The sequence below is a fragment of the Microcebus murinus genome, chromosome 16, assembly GCF_040939455.1.
Source record: "Microcebus murinus isolate Inina chromosome 16, M.murinus_Inina_mat1.0, whole genome shotgun sequence".
Taxonomy (NCBI): Eukaryota; Metazoa; Chordata; class Mammalia; order Primates; family Cheirogaleidae; genus Microcebus; species Microcebus murinus.
The window spans coordinates 72,074,659-72,095,089 of NC_134119.1; the positions used below are offsets into that span (position 1 = coordinate 72,074,659).

General features: G+C 52.5%; 2 protein-coding genes, 1 long non-coding RNA gene and 1 pseudogene across 3 annotated transcripts; 2 read left to right on the forward strand and 2 right to left on the reverse strand.

The window, feature by feature from the left end:
- Positions 1-1,285: 1,285 nt before the first annotated feature.
- On the reverse strand, positions 1,286-9,764 carry LOC105867736 (uncharacterized). The gene is made up of 3 exons (XR_002222453.2): positions 9,690-9,764; positions 8,852-9,065; positions 1,286-1,548 (listed from the first exon to the last, which is right to left on the reverse strand). It is a non-coding gene; the product is annotated as an uncharacterized LOC105867736 (long non-coding RNA).
- On the reverse strand, positions 6,847-6,965 carry LOC142861397 (uncharacterized; annotated as a pseudogene).
- A 578-nt stretch (positions 9,765-10,342) lies between the features above and the next one.
- Positions 10,343-15,381, forward strand: RPS5 (ribosomal protein S5). The gene is made up of 6 exons (XM_012758062.2): positions 10,343-10,479; positions 11,291-11,399; positions 13,593-13,802; positions 13,977-14,105; positions 15,076-15,174; positions 15,263-15,381. Exons 2-6 carry the CDS (start codon positions 11,292-11,294, stop codon positions 15,329-15,331), a joined length of 615 nt encoding a protein of 204 aa, XP_012613516.1. The 5' UTR covers positions 10,343-10,479; position 11,291; the 3' UTR covers positions 15,332-15,381.
- A 132-nt stretch (positions 15,382-15,513) lies between these two features.
- On the forward strand, positions 15,514-17,663 carry RNF225 (ring finger protein 225). The gene has a single exon (XM_075993322.1). It carries the CDS (start codon positions 16,698-16,700, stop codon positions 17,661-17,663), a length of 966 nt encoding a protein of 321 aa, XP_075849437.1. The 5' UTR covers positions 15,514-16,697.
- The last annotated feature ends 2,768 nt before the right edge of the window (positions 17,664-20,431 follow it).

The following is a 20,431-nucleotide window of genomic DNA, read 5'->3' on the forward strand; positions in this document are numbered from 1 at the left end:
CTGGCGCCTCCCCTCGCGGGCCTCGATCACACCCGGGACCCGGAAACAGGAGCCAGAACTACAGCAACCTGACCGCCCGGAACTGAAGGTTCCGCGTGCTGCGGCCAGTCCGGACCCAGAGCGAGGCAGGAAGTGAGCGCGGTCAAGCCTCCGCTCCGGGTCCCCGCGCGGGGGTGGGGAGTGGACAGGGGTGGCGGCCGCGCTAAGCGCCTGGAGGCCCCTGCCGCGCAGCCGAGGTCGCGGGTCCGCGCAGAATGCCACTTACTCGCTGGAGGTGGCCCACACTGGCCCCCTGGTCCCCGCCCCGCACGCCGCGCGGAGCCTTCCTCCAGCCTCTTCCGAACTGCCGCGGCACTGAGGAGTCGGGGCCGCCGCGAAAGCAAGTGGGAGTCCGCGCGGGGGCCACTGGGAAACGTAGTCCCGGCGCGTCCCACTCCGATGCTGATAAGCCAGCGGGGCTGGGAACTAGCACTCCTGCTTGTCCTCAACAAAGGCCGGCTACACCTAATAGGCGACACGCAAACCTGCGCTATCGCCAAGGAGACGGCGTCCTGGGTGTGCATGCGGTCCCGCCCACCCTGCCCCAGCAAAGTGTGCGATTGGTCATGAGGATGATTGATAGCTCTCTCTCTCAGTCATATTTCCAAGAGGTCCCAACCCGGAAACGACCTGTCATTCCCAGTCTCGCTTGAGTGGGATAGTCGGGGGTGGGGAGCGCCCGGGAGCTCTGCAGTGTCCTGGTGAGCCTGTGTCCTATTGTGTTCTACTTTGGATTTCTGTGTGAAGGACTGGGAAAGACTGAAAGGCTCTGGAGTGAATGTGGGGGCCTATGTTTCAGAGTTACCTGAGGACTCACAGCTTACCCTGAGGAAAAAGAAATTAGTCTACAACACTAATATGGTCTGTTGGATCAGGAGGTAGGTCCTTGATTCCCTAGGAGAAGTCTGGGTTTCCCCAGCTGCCTAAGGGGAACTGTCTTCTGGTTCCTAATGAGGTAATGAGCCTGGGAGGCTGGTAGGGATGGTCACCAAGGCAGAGATCTAGAGGGGCCCAGTGGGAACTATATTTGGGTAGAGAAACACTAGGTGTGAGGAAATAAATACAGAGTTGGGGAGATTGGTAAACTATAGGGCATGTGCCATCCTGGACAAAGGAGCAGTCATGGTTCCCTGTGTCTGGCTATACAGATGAGCAGAGCAACTCAAGAGCTGTAGACCTGTGTGCCTCCCATGCCAGAGTTCATCCTTAAAGCAAATACAGTTTTGTGTGCATTTACCTTATATCTCTTGGACCGTATCTTGGCATCCATCACCCCCTAGGCAAGAACTCAGGACTGAGAGAAGTATCCAGTAGTCCAGGGAAGTGGTTTTTGTAACCTGGCCAGGGTTTCTGGTCACTAACACATACTGCCTTTACTGGCTTTACAGTCCTGCTGCCCACAGGAGTGAACACAAGGGGATTGGGGGCGGGTATTTAACATAGCTGACACATCCAGTATTTAAGAAGAAGCTTGAGATCCAGAATCTTGTAGAGTCTGGTATTTGGCACCTATTACCAAAAAAAAAAAAAAAAATCACCATGTAAGTTCAGCACAATCCACATGTGAGCTGTTGCTGTTTCTTTATCTAACTCCCCTTCAGCCCCCAGACAGGGAGTCCTCTTCACAGAGAACTGGCTGAGACATTAACAGGAGTCCCTTTAAAGAGGGACCTGGCCAGGCATGGTGGTGAGCACCTATAGTCCCAGCTACTTGGGAGGCTGAGGTGAGAGGATTGCTCAAGTCCAGCCTGGGCACCATAGTGAGACCCATCTCTTAACAAAGAAGAAAAGAGGGGCCTGGGCTCACATCACTGAATATGGCATCAATAGCTACTATTGCTGCCACTTCTGCCCCAGGTGCCTCTTTTCTCTCCACAGCCCAGCAGGCTTACTAGTGGGGTACCTGGCAGAACCATTATTCCATCACTGGTCGTTCCTCACCCTGACCATAGCACCCTTGGCCTGCCAAAGATCCTATGAACTCTGCTGGCTGAACATTAGGCATTATAGTAGAAGCCCCACACATAGAAGTGTATCAAACCTTCACCACCAACAGAACCATTACTGGTGGAGACAGCCTTTGCAGATGTGGCATGGTGCAGAGGCTTATTTGTAAAGAGCATTTTTCTGTTCATGCGCAGCAGAGTTCACAAGTGAGAGGACCCCATCTAGGGCCAGGCATTTGTGCAGGTCTTCAGGGGTAACTGCTCTTCCAGCATTGGAATACCCAGAGCAGGGAGAAGCCCAAAGCAGAATGACATGTGGACAGTCCTTCTCCATCACCAGAGTACTCATGGCACAGGGAAGTGACAAAGAAGAGCTAAGTGGGAAGACAATCCCACACAGCTCCAATCTCAGACAACTCCAGGCAGGCCATACCCAACAAAGCCCTTCAAGAGCAGTGGCTATGGGAAGGCCCTCATGAAGACTTTTGCCTTCTTCAACCACCTGAGAACCGATAATGAAAAGAGGCTCTTTATTTTTTTTTTGAGTTAGAGTCTCGCTTTGTTGCCCAGGCTAGAGTGAGTGCTGTGGCATCAGTCTAGCTCACAGCAACCTCAAACTCCTGGGTTCCAACAATCCTTCTGCCTCAGCCTCCCAAGTAGCTGGGATTACAGACATGCGTCACCATGCCCAGCTAATTTTTTCTATATATATTAGTTGGCCAATTAATTTTTTTCTATTTATAGTAGAGATGGGGTCTCGCTCTTGCTCAGGTTGGTTTTGAACTCCTGACCTTGAGCAATCTGCCTGCCTTGGCCTCCCAGAGTGTTAGGATTACAGGCGTGAGCCAACGCGCCAGGCCTCAGAGCTTATTCTTATGCTCACTGAGCTTGAAGAGGTGGCTGGAAGGCAGTTGGAGGGCAGCTTCCCTGTGTTGGTCCCCTGGTGGCTCAAGAGCGAGTTGCACATGAAGGCCTTGCCTCAGTTGCCTTAGAGAAAGGCGTGCAGCTGTTGGCTGGTTGTTGGATGCGAATATGCTTGACCTGCTGCTGATTGGGGCTTAGACTCTAATGTATGTGAGTGCTAGACAGAATAATAGACCCCAAAGATGTCTACATCCTAATCCCTAGAACCTGTGAATGTTACCTCAAATGGCAGAAGGGACTTTGCAAATATGATTAAAGATCATGAGATGGGGGATTATCCTGGATTAATCAGGTGGGTTCTAAATAGAATCACAATGGTCCCCTAAGAGGGAGGCAGAAGAGCCAGAGTCAGAGAAGGAAATATGACAGAAGCAGAGGTCAGAGTGATGTGGCCACCGGACAAGGAATACAGGTGGCCTCCAGAAGCTGGTTTCCCAGCAAGGAACAGATTCTCCCCTGGAGCCTCCAAAAGGAACACAGCCCTGCTATATCATCGTCATTTTAGCCCCTAAGACTCATTTTGGAATTCTGACTTCTAAGCTGTAAGATAATAAATGCATGTTGTTTTACACCACTAACTTTGTGGTAATTTGTTATAGCAGCAAACAGGAAACTAATACAGTCTCCATAAGGTACTATGGGGTCTTTGATGTTCTTCAACTCTGGCCCACCTCCCTCTTGAACAGAGCTAAGGCAAGCCTCAGGTCCAGAGCCTCTGCCTTCAACATCATCAAGTACAATTTAGCCACTATCACCCTTCCCGGTATTTATGCCTGTGGTTCCCTTCCTCCGGCACATGGCTCTGGTTTTATATTTTGGGTCACGCTATCAAGTTACTGTTGTTTCCTTTTCAATAAATGAATCTAAGGAAAAACAAGTGAGTTGATGTAAATGAGTGGTTCTCAACCTGGGGACAGTTGTGCCCCTCAGGGGACACTTGGGGTTGTCACAACTGGGCAGGGGTGGGGGTAGGTAGGGAGTGTAACTGGCATTAGTGGATGGAGGACAAAGAGGCTGCTAAACACCCTGAAATGCATAGCACAGCCCCCACAACGAAATGGCAATAGTGCTGATGTGGAGAAACCCTGGTAAAAGAAAACCACAAGGTACAGGTGGTACATTCTAGGGGTGAGGACTGACTGGGAAGTACTGTATGTGGGCAAGGTGGAATGGGCTCAGATCTAAGTGAAAAAAGCCAGACACGAAAGGCCACATACTCTACAATTCTATTTCTGTAAAATGTCCAGAATAGGCAGATCCATACAGAAGGTATGACTAGTAGAAATTAGGCTAGCAGTTGCCAGGGGCTGAAGGGAAGGGAAAGAGAGAATGCAGTTAATGGATATGGGGTTGCTTTGGGGGTGATGAAAATGTTCTGGAACTAGACAGTTGTGATGGTTACAAGACTTTATGAATATACTAAAAAAACACTGAATTGACTTTAACATTATCTTATATGTAACTAATATCCTAATTAAAACATTAAAAGAAATAGAGTTGTTAGTGGACTCGTGGAGAAGGTGGGATTCAAGGCAAGACTTGAGGAGGGAGTGAGCCCTGGGTTCTCTTGGAAAGTGCAGGCCAGGCAAGGGGACAGCGATGCAAAGGCCCTGAGGGAGCCTGGGTGGCTGCACACACAGGAAGAGGAAGGAGTTAACAGAAGCCATATCCTGTGGGCAGAGTGGGCCACTGTGCAGACTTTATCTTTTCTGGTGAGTGGCACAGGGAACCACAGAGGGTGCTGAGCAAAGGAGGATGGAATTTGATTTAGGCTCTCATAGGCTCCCCTGGCTGCCATGGAGAAAATGGACATCTTCCTTTTTGGGCCCTGGCCTGAACCTCTGAACTTCTCTGCAGGGTTGTGGAGTGTCTGAAGCCAACAGGTGTCACATGTCCCAACCCTCAACACCCACATTCCCTGCTTCCACAGCCAGGTGTCCAGACAGAAACCCAGGAGTGAACTTGTCTCCATCTCCAGACCCACCCAGCCTGGTTAAGGGGCCAGTCACTTAGCAAACCCTACTATCTGTCTCCTCCTCCTTGTCCCCTGACCCTAGTGGAGGGGTCTGCTGCCTCTCCCTCCCTATTTAGCCTCTATGAAGGCCTCTTCACTGAGGTTGTCAAGTGGAATCAAAGGATGAAAAAGAAAGCCCACAGGGTTAAGTATTTCCAGCATTCAATTCAATGTGGCTGCCTTCTGAGACTATGGGCCATCTCTCTTTCTTTCTTCTTTCCTTTTTTTTTTGGGGGGGGGGCAGGGTCTCACTTTGTTGTCCAAGCTACAGTGCAGTGGCATCATCATAGTTCACAGCAACCTCAAATTCCTGGGCTCAAGTGATCCTCCTGCCTCAGCTTCCCAAGTAGCTGGGACTACAGGCACGAATTACCACGCATGGCAAATTTTTCTATTTTTTTTGTAGAGACAGGGTCTTATTATGTTGCCCAGGCTACTCTCAAATTCCTGACCTCAAGTGATCTTCCAGCCTCAGGCTCCCAAAGTGTGGGATTATAGGCATAATACTTTGTGATCCTGTATATCTTTGCTGCATTTTCGCAGTAAGTAGGTATTATTTTGGGGAAAAGATATAAAATTGGAAGGTATCACATTTTTGCTGTCACAACAATTCAAACAACTCCTTGTCTTAACAGCTGGACTTGATTATCTTTTCCTGAGTAGCAAACCACCACAATACCATTTTATTATGCTCGCGACTGTATAGTTCAGCTCTATACCAACTAAAACTTCAGCTGGTGGCTCCAACAACTGGAGATGGCTGGGGTGCTGTGTTTGGAGCTTGGCACACAGTGGAGCTCCACAATGTTTCCTGAATGGACAACCCATTTTAAAGATTAACTGAGGTCAGAAGACCCGGTAGGGTCCTTTGAGACAGTCAAAAGGAATGGTGAAAAAGCTGCCCTAGTCTGACTTTTTGTAAAGAAGGACCTTGAAAGGAACATTGCCCAAAAGTTGCAAAAGCCTCCAGGTAGCAAGAAGCCCCAGAAGAGAAAATGTTTTTTTTTTAAGTCATGGTTCAGATGGCAAAGGAGGAGCCTGGAGCCCGCTGCCTCCAAATATCCCCACAGGAGCCCTGGGAAAAACTGAAAGTGGAGATTCAATGGGTTCCAACCTGCATGGCCGGAAGTGGTCTGGTAGGGCCCCCTTCCCCCAACTCCTCTTGACCTACCCCCCTGCCAGCCCCTGTGGCGCCCAGCCAGACAGGCAGCAGTGGGGCAGCAGTGAGGCAGCTGGGGAAATTGAATGGTACTCAGTTACATTTAAATGGCAGGATCCTGGGACTGTGTTGCCTCATGGGTTTAAAATGGCTCTCCTGCTCTGTTTGATAGAAGCTTAGCAGGGGACTTGCGGAACCTGCAATCGGAGAGATTTGTAAATTTGTGTTAGTTTATCTTGGGTTCTTAGGAATGGCATCTGGATTCCAGACTACGGACTGATAACAGGTAAAGCCCTTGTCCACAGAATGAGCCTTAGAGTCTCAGTACAGTCTTAGCATATATATAGTTGCTGAGAGGTGTCCCACAGCCATGGGACATGGCTGTCAAAGCCATGGCATGTCAAAGCCATTGAACAATGTTGTGAGATGGCCTTTTTGCCCCAGGGAGAAACGGCTATTTTTGAGTTGTCTATTCTCAATCCTGCCACCCTTTTGCCAGCCAAAGAGAATGAACCTTTACGATGTGACTGTTTAGAGGTTCTGGAGGCTGATGGATCTGTGAGATTAGCCAATGCCAAAACCAGATTGGGATCTTTTTTACTGACTGGAGCAGCTTTTTGGACAAGGAGGGGCTAGATATGCGGTGATCACAGCAGGGGCACTATAAACTGAGACTTCAGCTGAACTGCAGTTATTGCGAAGAAGAAAAAGATAAACATTTCTACAAACTCTAAATATGCTCTTTTTTTCTTAATATTTATAAACACCTACGGCACCCGGTAATCCCAGACAGTCTCCCATCCAGGTACTAACAAGGCTCGACCCTGCTTAGCTTCTGAGATCAGATGAGATCAAGCATGTTCAGGGTAGTATGCCCATAGACTAAATATATTTTTGTGATTGTGCATGTTCATAGTGCCTCTTGAAAAAAAAGGCGGCTGGGCGTGGTGGGTCACTCCTGTAATCCTAGCACTCTGGGAGGCCGAGGTGGGCGGAGTGCTCGAGGTCAGGAGTTTGAAACCAGCCTGAGCAAGACCCCATCTCTACTAAAAATAGAAAGAAATTAATTGACCAAGTAAAAATATACATAGAAAAAATTAGCCAGGCATGGGGTGGGACATGCCTGTAGCCCCAGCTACTAGGGAGGCTGAGGCAGTAGGATCACTTGAGCCCAGGAGATTGAGGTTGCTGTGAGCTAGGCTGACACCACAGCACTCACTCTAGCCTGGGCAACAAAGTGAGACTGTCTCAAAAAACAAAAAAAAAAAAAAAGAAAAAAGAAAAGGCCATCTCCTCATTGCAGGAAATAAGAATATTAAGGAGGCCGGGAGTGGTGGCTCACGCCTATAATGCTAGCACTCTTGGGAGGCCGAGGCAGGCGGATTGCTCCAGGAGTTCGAAACCAGCCTGAGCGAGAACGAGACCCCATCTCTACTATAGATAGAAATTAATTGGCCAACTAATATATATAGAAAAAATTAGCCGGGCATGGTGGCACATGCCTGTAGTCCCAGCTACTCGGGAGGCTGAGGCAGTAGGATCACTTGAGCCCAGGAGATTGAGGTTGCTGTGAGCTAGGCTGACGCCACGGCACTCACTCTAGCCTGGCCAACAAAGTGAGACTCTGTCTCACAAAAAGAAAGAAATTGGTCAACTAAAAAAAATACATAGAAAAAATTAGCCAGGCATGGTGGTGTGTGCCTATAGTCCTGGTTACTCCGGAGTATGAGGTAGAAGGATTGCTTGAGCCCAGGCATTTGAGGTTGCTGTGGGCTAGGCTGACACCACGGCACTCTAGCCCGGGCAACAAAGTGAGACTTTGCCTCAAAAAAAAAAAAAATGTCCATTATCAAATGAGTATGGTGGCCTTGCCTGATTGCATTCTCATTTTCACATTGAAGGGGGAAACTGAGGTTTGGTGGGGCCTGTCAGCTTTTGAGGAAAAAGAAGCAGGGTGGAGGAATCCCACTCTGGACCCAGGCTGAGTGTGAGGATGGCTGCCCTGGTGACCTGTCTTCTGTCGGCCCCCACCCTCCTTGCTTCCTGACAACCAGCAGCCCCCACCCAGAAGAAGCCTTCTTAGCCCTTCCCCCAACCCCACAGACACCAGTGCCCAGGGTGGAAGGCAGGAGTGGCAAGGGCTAGCTATACCCTCATCAGAGGCTGAGGTTTGACTCCTGGCCCAGGCCAGCTAAGGGTGTGTGTCCTATCATGAGTTGTGATGGACCATAGTCCAAGGGGCCCACTGTGGGGAGACCTCAGCAATCTCTGGACAGAAATCCCCTTGGAATTGGGTTGGGAGCCTTCAGTCAGTGAAGAAACAACAGCTGCTGGGCATGAGTTGTGTGCATGCGTGGGGGGGTTGGGAGTGTGGTAGCCCCAGCCCACCAACTGTGACAGACAAAGACCACCTGAGACTGGGTCAAGCGGCTGGGCCCTTTGGAGTCTGGTTGGGGGACAGTCTCTTGGAGGCTGAGGTGGGTGCCAAGGGCTAGGCAGCCACATGTGATCCTGGAATCTGACTCAGTAGACACTACCCCTGTACATGCTGCTGGCATTGATGTGCGGTCACCACCTCTGGGCCTTCACCCACCAAGGCTGACTCCACGTACCAGTTTGGCTCACGGGTCTACGTCTAAGAGGCAAGGGACAGGCAGGGAAATGAGGGCAGGTCAGAGGCTGCACACACTCTCCACACTGGCTTCGAGAGTCATCAGGTGGGGCTGTAGAACGAGCAGGGGCACCTGCCACCATGCCTACCCCACTCACCGTTCCAGAACCCTCTCAGAGGGTTCTCGGGTCTGCCCGTAGCCAGGGCTGACCTGTTCACAGAGGCCCTTCTCTGAGCAGGAGGAGGGAATTGTATGCTGGGGGAAATTAATCTCCTTCAATTCCTGGCTTTGTCTTTTATCTCTCCTTTCAGCCTTTGGCCATAAGTCTACATTTCTGGTTCTTGGAGAGGTCAGTCCTGTTAGGTCTGGAGCTGAGAGAGAGAGAATGAAACACACGAACTCTCATGTGCAGCAAAATGCTACTTATTTTGAGCATTTGAGTACAGATGGGTGGAGGCGAAAAAGCTTCCACGAGCGAAAAGGGGAGAGCCTTGGATTTTATAGAGGGTTTCTCAGTGGGGAGTGAGCACCTGAGCCAAAACAGCCGCTGCAACAAAAATATTTTTTTCAAACAACCAATTTTTGGGACCCCTGGGTCAGTCTCATCCTACAGAGATAAGGGAGAGAGTAGCTCCGTCTTTAACAGCGGCGGGTAGGCATGCTGGCTGCAGATGTTAGTTAGGTTTACAACCTCCGAGGACTCTCCAGACCCCTGAGGCTATTGATTTACAAACCTCGGTTTTCCATTAACCGCATTCCGTCTCCTACATACTTTTCCAGTTCCCACCCGGAATAAACCTAACAAGTCTAGCTCAAATGGGCACCCCTGGGAGCCAGGTGCGGATACTAGGGTTCCTGTAATGGGCACCCTGAGGTGAGGGAGTTGCAATTCCTTGAGGCCCCGCCCATAAAGAACTCAGATAAGAAAAGCGCCCGAAGTGTCCCCACCCTCCCAAAGAAACCGCGCGACCTCTAACCCCTACTTCTCCCCCTACCCCAAGATGGGTCGCACTGCTCCTGGCTGAGGGTCTGGCTCCCACCGCCACGACCCCCGTCCTCTTATTGAGGCATCCTCCCCTCCCTCCCCGGACGCTATGACTGGACAATAGGCGGGGATCGGCGCGGAGTGACTGGAGGATTCCAGCCGGAAAACTGACCCTCCTGAGGCTCCCGGTACGCATCACACAGGGCGCGCGAGCGTTGGGGAGGGGCCCGCGCATGCGCACGACGACCCGGGGTCCTCTGATGGCGGTACTGGCCGCCAGAGGCTATTCCGCCAACCCAGACCCTCAGCGTATGCGTGCCTGTAAGACACACGTAACCGCGATGAGAAACCAGAGGGTGCCGAACTGACTATCTCCGGTCGAAACCCGCGGCTACTTGGGCGTGAGGTCAGCGGCCAAACAGGCGAGCGCGGACTGGACTTTGCCCCTATTAAACATGGAGGCCTTGGCGTCACGGAGATCTCTGCGCTTGTGCAAGCGCCCTCCATACTGGGCAAGCATTGAATGTCGGACATCCGCCCGCACGCTTGTGGAGCCTTCTGCAAGTGCGCATGCGCCTATGCTATACTTGGTCCATCTAGCGGAGCGATTGCCTTTACATCTTTGCTCTGGATTGGTCCGTAGGCTTACGGTGTCCTGTTTTGCACACGCTGTTGCCGTTGACCCGGAAGTTTTCGCCCCAGTTAAAAGCGACTGAGGGCGGCGTGCGGCCTCTTCCTGTCTGTGCCAGGGCGGCGCGTGGTTCCTCCGACTGATAGAGACGCCTCGGCTGTGTCCTCAGGTGAGGCCGCCGTGGGGTCTGGGGTCCGAGGGACCGACCAGGGTTTTCCGGGGAGCCACGGGCAGGCCCTAAGGCCCGGATTTTGCCTCATTGCGCCTTTCCTGTACCTTTCTCTGGAATAGGGACCGAGGAAACGGGCGCGGGCAAAGTTACCCAAGGCTTCTTGTCTGTACTCCGCCTTCTCTGTAGCTTTGCCGCGCAGCGAGTCTGGAGGATGCTGGTTTGGTTTGAACTCTGCAAATTTACACCGAGACAGGAAGTTTTCATATTTTAGCTACTTGTTGCATTTCTTTTTTGCTTTGTACACGTGGTCCACTTAGTAGGAGCCTTTAGAGCTTCCTTAATGTCTAATGGGGACCTTTGTGTTAATTGTGCCACAGAATTCTTAGGTAGGACCTTGATGCCACATAATGTTCCCACTATATGATTAAGGAAACTAAGTCCAAAGCACTTTGTTGATTCTCCCAGAGTTAAAGAGCTCATAAATGGCACGGCTGGAATTTGAATCCCAGGGGATGCAACGTTAGGGCTTTTGGTATCTGCTGAGCCATTATATTCAGGCAACAGCTGTTGACTGGGTGACTGTGAGGTGTTGGGTTCTGGTTGAAAGACAGATGCCTTTGCTAATAGCTGAGTGGCTCCTTTTCTAGGGCTCAAAATGATGTTCACAACCTTTCTTGGTCCCTCATAACTCCCCAGTTCACCACAAGGGTAGAGGTCAGCCTCAGAGATCAGAGAGTTGGACATGGTGTGCCTATGCCTAAGGCTGGCTGGGCTCTGACAGTTTTTTCTGCTCTCATGTTGTACCCAGGATGACGGAGTGGGAAACAGCTGCACCAGCGGTGGCAGAAACCCCTGACATCAAGCTCTTTGGGAAGTGGAGCACTGATGATGTACAGATCAACGACATTTCGCTACAGGTAAGGGGGACATGGTGGTTAGTCTTCTTGGCAGAGGATTGGGAACAGGTGGATTTTTCCAGGAGGGGGCATTTCAGACTTCTTGATTTCCTTCTAAGTCAACAGTTGAAGCCATGACAGGTAAAGAAGGGATCCCTGGACCGCCATACCTGTCACATCCACTCTTTCACATCCTGCCCAAAGGTTTCTACAGCTTTAGTCATGAGATGATTCATTCCTCAGAGGTAGCATCACATTCCACATGCTGCTGTTTTTTGTTGTTTTTGTAGCAAAATACACATAAAACTCTCTTTTTATTCTTTTTTTTTTTGAGATAGGGTCTCACTCTTGTTTCCCGGGCTAGAGTGCGGTGGTGTCAGCCTAGCCCACTGCAACCTTGAACTCCTGGGCTCAAGCAATCCTGCCTCAGCCTCCCAAGCAGCTGAGACAATCAGCTCACCTCACCACACCTGGAGAATTTTTTTTTATTTTTGGTAGAGATGGAGTCTCTCAGGCTGTTCTTGAATTTCTGACCCCATCGATTCTCCTGCCTTGGCCTTCCAGAGTGCTAGGTTGAATGTCTTCTAGATCTTAGCTTTTCCTTCATGGGTTGGTTTTGGGAGGTCCACAGACTTTTTTATTAAAGGGCCAGATAGTAAATGTTTTGGGCTTGGTGAGACATTGGATCTCTGTTACTTATTTTTATGGATTGTTTTATTTTTTGAACAACCCTTTAAAAAGAAATGAACTGTTCACTATCTCTTGGTCTGTTTAACAAATGTTCATTAAGTGCCTGCTCTGTTAGGGATGGGGTAAGTAAACGTGTAGCATGGGAGTTAACTCCATCATAAACACCCATGCTTCAACTGTGGGGCAAGCCCTTGCTAGGTCATTTGGTGTTTGCAGTTTTGTGCTGCATGGTGAAGCCCTGCCTGACCCTTCTACTTGCCTGTTTATGTGGGTGATTCTCTTCAGGGTAGATACTGGGCTTTAGTGTTAGTCTCCTATGTTCTTTTCCTGTCACTCTTTGTATTTGTAGAAACAAGTAGTTTGTATGTTCTCACATGCAAGTGACAGAATGGCCTTGGGTACATTTTTGTAATGGAATCATCAGTAGCAGTCTCCTTCAAATACAACTCCACTTGCCTGTAATCCTAGCACTCTGGGAGGCGGGCGGATTGCTCAAGGTCAGGAGTTCGAAACCAGCCTGAGCGAGACCCTATCTCTACCAAAAATAGAAAAAAATTAATTTTCCAACTAAAAATGTATAAAGAAAAAATTAGCCGGCCATGGTGGTGCATGCCTGTAGTCCCAGCTACTTGGGAGGCGGAGGCAGTAGGATTGCTTGAGCCCAGGAGATTGATGTTGCTGTGAGCTAGGCTAACGCTATGGCACTCACTCTAGCCTGGGCAACAAAGTGAGACTCTGTCTCAGAAAAAAAAAACTGTGGTTGTTACTGTGGGATGGTTGTTCCCTTCCTCCGGGGGTCACTGTACAATGTCTGGATACATTTGTAGCTGTCAAAACTGAGGCTACTGGCTTGCTGGATGCTGCTAAATATCCTACAGCCCCCCTTCTGGTTTAAAGTGCCCATAGTGGCCGGGTGTGGTGGCTCACGCCTGTAATCCTAGTACTCTGGGAGGCCGAGGCGGGCGGATTGCTTGAGGTCAGGAGTTCAGAACCAGCAAGAGCGAGACACCGTCTCTACTATAAATAGAAAGAAATTAATTGGACAACTAATATATATATAAAAAAAATTAGCCGGGCATGGTGGCGCATGCCTGTAGTTCCAGCTACTCGGGAGGCTGAGGCAACAGGATTGCTTGAGCCCAGGAGTTTGAGGTTGCTGTGAGTAGGCTGATGCCATGGCACTCACTCTAGCCTGGGCAACAGAGTGAGACTCTGTCTCAAAAAAATAAATAAAGTGCCCATAGTGCAGAGTTTGAGGAACACTATGTTAGAAAACTGAAATCATGGGCTCTAACCTCCTTAGATTTCCACCGTCTCTCTCCTTTTTTCAGTAATATGGTAAAGTCACTTGTTCAGGTTTTATTTTTTCATGGTGGGGCTTACATTCAAGTCCCCTGGGGAGGCAGACCAGAATTGCAACTGGCTGGGGGCTACCCTTCATGGGTGTGAGGTCCCTCTCCTCCATGGCCAGGGCTCATTCTGCTCCTGACCATTGTCTCTTTATCCCCCTTCCCTGCTGCCAAGGATTACATTGCAGTGAAGGAGAAGTACGCCAAGTACCTGCCTCATAGTGCCGGGCGGTATGCTGCCAAGCGCTTCCGCAAAGCGCAGTGCCCCATCGTGGAACGTCTCACTAACTCCATGATGATGCATGGCCGCAACAACGGCAAGAAGCTCATGACTGTGCGCATCGTCAAGCATGCCTTTGAGATCATCCACCTGCTCACAGGCGAGGTAGGGCTCTGGCCAGCGGGGGCAGGTTGTGCCTTAGTACATCCCAGAGTCCCATGGTGTATATGCCAGGCTTATCCCTTGTGTGGTGCAGCTGCCCTTGTTTTAGGCGTGAGGTGAATGGGAGAGGGATGTGTGGGGGCCAGAAGTCAGGCTCATAGCCCCCTTCGCTCCTAGAACCCTCTGCAGGTCCTGGTCAACGCCATCATCAATAGTGGACCCCGGGAGGACTCAACACGCATTGGGCGAGCTGGGACGGTGCGACGGCAGGCTGTGGACGTATCCCCACTGCGGCGTGTGAATCAGGTTGGCCTGTGGCTTGTGTGCATGGCACAGTGGAAATAGCCACCACGACTGGGTGGGGTCCTGCCTGGGGCAGAAAGGCTTGTTGCTCTCTGTGCGTTTTACTAGGAGCATCACTTCCTCCAGGAGGCCTTGCTGGGTTCCCACCCTTTCCAGGGCAGATCCAGGCTCTGGGCCCTCTTCTGGGCTACATTTGGCTGAGGTCTAGTTTTCTTTGAGTGTTTTCTTTGGGTGTATAGTTTTACACTGTGTACATTTGTGCATGTGCTTTTTTTCCTTGGGCCATTTGAGAATCAGTTGCAGACATTCTGACAATTTTCCTTGAACACAGTGAACTCTTAAGAGCTATGGAATATTGAATTAATCATTGTTCCATTCACACATCTGTCCCCAGCATGGCTTTTATAGCTGTTCCTGGTCAATCTAGAGTCCAGGTCAAGAGCATATATTGCGCCCCTTCCTTTTTTTTTTTTTTTTAATCTGAGACAGTCTTGCTCTGTCTCCTGGGCTGGAATGCAGTGGCATCATCTTAGCTCACTACAACATCAAACTCCTGGGCTCAAGCGATCCTCCTACCTCAGCCTTCCAGGTAGCTAGGACTCTAGGTGTGCACCACCTCACATGGCTATTTATTTATTTATTTTTGTAGAGATAAGGTCTCACTGTATTGCCCAGGCTATTCTCGAACTCTTGGCCTCCCAAAGTGTGAGGATTACAGGCGTGAGCCACCATGCCTGGCCCGACGTATTGCATTTTGCTGTCACAACCAGTCTCAAGTCTGTCACTGGGGACCCAGTGCAGCCTGTGTGTGTCTCTGGACACTTGCTTTTTCAGCCCTCTGATCCCAGATTTGGCACTATGCCGCCTTCCCTTATATCTTAGAGCATGCCAGCCAACACATCTGTTGAGGGTGGGCCAGGGTACTGGAGGACCAATCTGTTGGTAGCCTTAGCATGACCCCTGTACTTCCTAGGCCATCTGGCTGCTGTGCACTGGTGCCCGTGAGGCTGCCTTCCGGAACATCAAGACCATTGCTGAGTGCTTGGCAGATGAGCTTATCAACGCTGCTAAGGTGGGTGGAGATGCGGGGGGCAGGTCACAAGTTGGGCATTTGGTGAGGGTTCTCCAAAATTGAGAGCTAATCATCTGCCTCCTTGCAGGGCTCCTCCAACTCCTACGCCATTAAGAAGAAGGATGAGCTGGAACGTGTGGCCAAGTCTAACCGTTGATTTCTCGGCTGCTGCCCAATAAACCTGTCTGCCCTTGGGGCTGCCCTGCCCACCTGTGCTGTTGTCTGTCTGGTGGGGGGCAGCACTAGAGGGGGCAGGATAGCCCTAGTGGCCTTTGTAGCTGCATTGGCCTGTGGGGACCTTGAAGCACCACTGACTCAGAACCACGGCACCTGAGGGCTAGCAGGTGGGCATAGTGCAGGCTAGGCCACCCAGGGTGTCCTAGCAGGTGCTAGAGATGAGGGGTTTGACAGTAACCTCTGAGGACCTGGCCCATTACTCTTTGAGGAGCTTGTGTACTGGTCAGGTCTGGGTGGCAGCAGACCATCCTGAGATGTTGCCTGAAAGCAGCCCCAGGAAGAAATAAAGCTGTAGTGTCTGGACCACAACCATTCCCAGCCCCTTGTCCAGCGGCTGGTCAGTCCAGCTGTCCACTCCCTGGCCTCCAGAAGTCCCACCCTCTCCAATTGTGGACTGGCTTTACTCTGGCCAGGTTGTCTCTCCAGCCACACTGGTTGTGGTTGCAGCCCAGCCCTGTACATCTGTTACCCTGAACATGACAGGTTACCCCTCTCTCCCATTCAGAGGTGCCAGGCTGCTGGGGACAGGTTGGGACCCACCCAGGGCCATAAGTGGTGACTCCCTACTGGGGATTCATCAGATTTGGAAGGGTGGGCTGTGTCCATTCCCACCCACCTTGTGTCATCACCTTCCTACCACCCCCAACATCCGGCCTAGATCAGGTTTGGTTATCCTGGCAAGACTGCCCAGGGGGTGGGGCAGGTAATCAGACCAGTCTGGCGGGTACATGGGAGGGCAGCCTCAGGTTCAGTGCCCTCCCCGGGGGAGGGGCACTGAGCTACCCAGCCTCAGGTAAGCCAGACAGGCCAGAACTGGAAGGCACTCGACACTGGCCAGAGGGAGGTGGCATCCACAGGTAGGAAGAGTCCTGCAGGCCGGCTAGGGTCTCATTCTGGAGAGCCCTTGGTTCTGGGCTTCTCTACAACTCCCCCACGCTGGGTTCTGTCTGCCCAGCTCTCCTTCCTGTCTGCTCCTCCCCGGGTTGGATCCTCCCTAGAGTTTCCATCGCTGTCCTTTCTGGAGCCACTCAGGTCTTCCCCATCTCCACGTTGAGCTTAGATCTGTGACCTTTTTTGTCTCTAGGGCATCCCCTAGGTTTCCAGTTCAAGATCTGTGATCCCTCCATCTCTGCTCCTTGGTGCTAGCTGCCCCTTCTCTGGGGACTCTTCTCTGTGCCGGGTGATCCTCAAACTCCAGCCTGGAGTCGCCACTGATCTCAAACCCTGTCCACACTTCCACCGCAGCCTCCCCTGCCTGACTGCCTCTCGCTGCAGGTCCGGCCTGGATGCCCTGCCCTCGGCCCCCCTGGCTCCGCCGCCCCCGGCCCCCCCAGGGCTCTGGCCCCAGCTCCCCAGGCTCGCTCTCTGCACCCCACTCCCCGGCCAGAGAAGAGGATGAGGAGGCAGACGGCATCCCGGGCTCAGGCCCCATCCTGACCCCCGCTTCCCCGGTGGAGTGCCTCATCTGCGTGTCACCCTTCGATGGCCTGTTCAAGCTGCCCAAGCGCCTGGACTGCGGCCACGTCTTCTGCCTCGAGTGCTTGGCCCGCCTGTCGCTGGCCACTGCTGGCGGCGGCGACGCAGTAGCCTGCCCGGTGTGCCGCGCACCCACGCGCCTGGCCCCGCGCCGCGGACTGCCCGCGCTGCCCACGCAGCCCGGCCTGCTGCCCCGCGACGCGCGCGCGCCGCTGCCCCGCCAGGGCTCGGTGCGCTTCGACCGGCGCCGTGGCCTGCTGTACCTGCGCCCGCCGCCCGCGCCCGGGCCTCGCAAGGTGCGCGCCGCGCCGCCCCCGCCACTGCGCCTGGGCCGCCCGCTGTCGCGCCGCCCCAGGCTGGACAGCCCGGCCTGGGCCTTCAACGCGGCTGTGGCCCTGGCCGTGCTGGTGGCCGCGGGCCTCGTGGTCTCCGGCGTCTACATCTTCTTCCTCATCCCGCACGCCGCCTCCTCGGGCCCCGCACGGCCCCAGCTCGTGGCGCTCGCCCCCGCGCCTGGCTACTCCTGGCTCCCCCCGCGGCCCACGCCGGGAACGCCCTGGACCCCGGGCTGGATGCCTCAGCCCTCAGGCGCTGACTCGGGCGCTGTCCACACGTCGGCTGCCGAAGACGCGCTGGAGCCGGAGTTGGGCCCCGGGGACCCAGCGGAGGCCGAGGGGACGCTGGATGGGCCGTCGGACCGCACGTGGGGGACAGAAGCAGACCCGGGCTGGGCCCTGCTGGTTCGGGGCGGGAGGAGGGTGTGGGGGCCACAATAAATGTGAAAGCGTTTCGGACTCTGTCTCCTGCCTGGACCTGGGTGTCCCCCTGGGGGGGCCTTAGCAGGGTGCACAGCAAGCGCTCATTTCTCCAAACAAGGGCCTGGAAGGGCATCCCTGGCATTGTCACCCTGGGGCAGGGACCCTCTCAAGAAGCAACCACCGCCGTCATCCCACAGGGATCATCTGGGAACACCTAGATCCCCCTTGAAGTCCAAGAGGTCACCTCTGACCTCAGTTCTCTTGGCCGTCCCGCCAGTGTCCTAACCGTGATGTCTGCGAGGGTCATAACAAGGGATGCTCTGGACCCGTCTCCGTGGGGTCTGGCTGGAAGGATCCCTGCTCCCCAGCCCTGCAGGAGTGCAGGTGGGGACCTTCCCCCCACCACGTTCACACAGATGCCCGGTCAGGGGCCCCCAGCCCTGAACCTGGAGCCCCAGTCACTGCCCTGCAGAGTCCTGGGGGAGCACCCTCCCCCACACCAGAGCCCAAAGTCCAGGACTGCCCATCCTCTAAGTTTGCCAGCTGCGGGCTTCCCGTTTTTGGAGAGCAAAGCTGCCACCACTCATACCGCTGTCATGTTGCTCCCCACTGGCCCATGGCAGGGACAACCCTGCCCTCACCCCAGTCTGTGGACTTAGTTCTGTCACTCTGCTGTCCAGGCTGGGCTGGATCCAGCTGTCTACATGCTGATCTTGGATGTATACTCGCCAGCCTCCACAGCTTGCTGGGGGCGGGTGCTTGGGCTGGAAGAGGCAGGGATGGCCTAGCCAGGACTGGGGAGGCCCTTGATTCTAAAAAATGAGCTCCTAACCCCATCCTAAGTCCCCAACTGCTTTGGGAGCCTCGACTTCGCCCTGATCATGGCTTCTTAGATCCTCCCAATATGCTATGCGACAGTTGTGGTAGTCATGGCTCAGAGAGGCCAAGGTCACCCCTGGGTCAGAGGCACACAGCGTGGTGGGGCATCCTGGATCTCACTAGCTGGCTTCAGGTGTCCTGGGCCTTCTCTCTGCCTACAGGAGCCCCCCATCACCCCAATTAATTTCTCGAGGCTAGTTACTTCTCTTCCTCCTCCAGGACTCCATCTGCCCTGCTCAGCCTCCCTCTGTGCCCCCAGCCAAAGCCTGGGTCTTCCCAGAGGACAGCAGCCTCCAGGGAAGGTGGCTCATGGGTTCCTGTCCTCCTCTCAGAAATCTTCCTGGGTTAGTCACAGGGAGCTAGAGGGCAGGTGCCCTCTGTGCAGACTGAACACGGGGGTTCTGTTTCCTCTCAGGCCCTGGAGCTCCCATCCTGCCTCACCTAGCCCAGGAATGGGGTGCTGTGTGTAGTGGGTGGGCACCCAGCATTGTCCAGAGAGAAATGTGATGTCTATGCAGCTGGAGGCTCCTGTTTGATTTGTTTATATGAGTGTCCTCAGCACCCAGCATACAGTGTATGCCAAAGAGTTACTGGGGAGTGACAGCATTACAAGTGACTGAGAGGCAGCTTGGGAATGCAGCCTGGGCCCAGGCATGTCTGTGGAGCTAGTTCTGGTGTGAGCTGTTGCTTCCAGGTGGAACACCAGAGGAGCAACATTGGGAAGACCAAGGGTGTGTCTTCTCAGACTAGTTCTTTGCCCAACCCAGGTGCTGTTGTTACCCACAGGGGCTGAGACCAGTGCGCTGGGTCACAGGTCAGCCACAGCCCAGCCTCACAGTGAGGGAACCTGGTGGGTCATGAGCAGGATTGGTGGTCTATTAGTTTTCTCTGACTGCTGTAACAAATTACCCACAACTCAATCCCTTAGAACATGCATAGTTATTATATTACAGTCCTGCAGTGCAGATATCCAAGATCAGTTTCACTGGGCTAAAGCTGAGGGGCCCACTGGCTAGTTCTTTCTGGAGACTCTAAGAGAGAATCCATTCCTTAACTTTTCCAGCTAATAGAGCAGGATTCCTTGCTCCTGACTCCTTCAAAGCCAGCAGCCCAGCATCTTCAGATCTCTCTGTCACCCTCCTGCTGGAGCTCTTTCACTTTTAAGGACACAATGAGAACATTGGGCCCACCAAGATAATCTAAGATAATCTTGCATCTCAAGAACCTTAATTTAATCACATCTGCAAAGTCCGTTTTGCCATGTAAGGTAACAGATCTGCAGGCTCCAAAAAATAACAGATTTATTGAAATGTAATTTACATAACATAATATTCACCCATTTAGATGGTACGATTCAATGATTGTTAGCATATTCGCACAGTTGTGCAACCATTACCACTATCTAGGTCCAGAACATTGTGAAAAAGAAACTTCTTACTCTGTCAGGTCCCATTCCTCCCTTCCCTCGGCCCCTGGCAACCGTACATCTATTTTCTGTTTCTATTCTGGACATTTCATATCAATAGAATCAAATGGTGTCAGAAATCCATATTTAAAGAGGAAGTAGTGTTTAGATCTTTCTTCCTAGCTGATGGAGTCAACTCATGGGTGTGGTGTCTCGAGCTGGAGAAATGTCACTTGTGAGTCCTGGTCCTTGTTTTTAGCCCCTCTGAAATTTAGTGCCCACTCAGGAAGAGGGGATGGGGGATACACTTGGCCTTGGCCTTATTGTAATTAGCCTATGCTCCCTGCTGTTGGTGCTGGTGGGCTGTGAGAGAGATGTAGGTTTCTGCTGGACTTTGAGGAGTCACTTGAGAGGCAAGACACAGGCTTGTCCCTGACTGGCCTTCTTACAGACTCAACATCTGTCCAGGTGCCCTATGGGCCTACCCAGTCTCTGTCCCATG

Coding starts and splice junctions, on each gene's coding strand:
- RPS5 (XM_012758062.2), top strand. CDS start 11,292: ATGACGGAGTGGGAAACAGCTGCACCAGCGGTGGCAGAAACCCCTGAC. Junction 11,400..13,592: donor TCAACGACATTTCGCTACAG/GTAAGGGGGACA, acceptor CCTGCTGCCAAG/GATTACATTGCAGTGAAGGA. Junction 15,175..15,262: donor AGCTTATCAACGCTGCTAAG/GTGGGTGGAGAT, acceptor GCCTCCTTGCAG/GGCTCCTCCAACTCCTACGC.
- RNF225 (XM_075993322.1), top strand. CDS start 16,698: ATGCCCTGCCCTCGGCCCCCCTGGCTCCGCCGCCCCCGGCCCCCCCAG.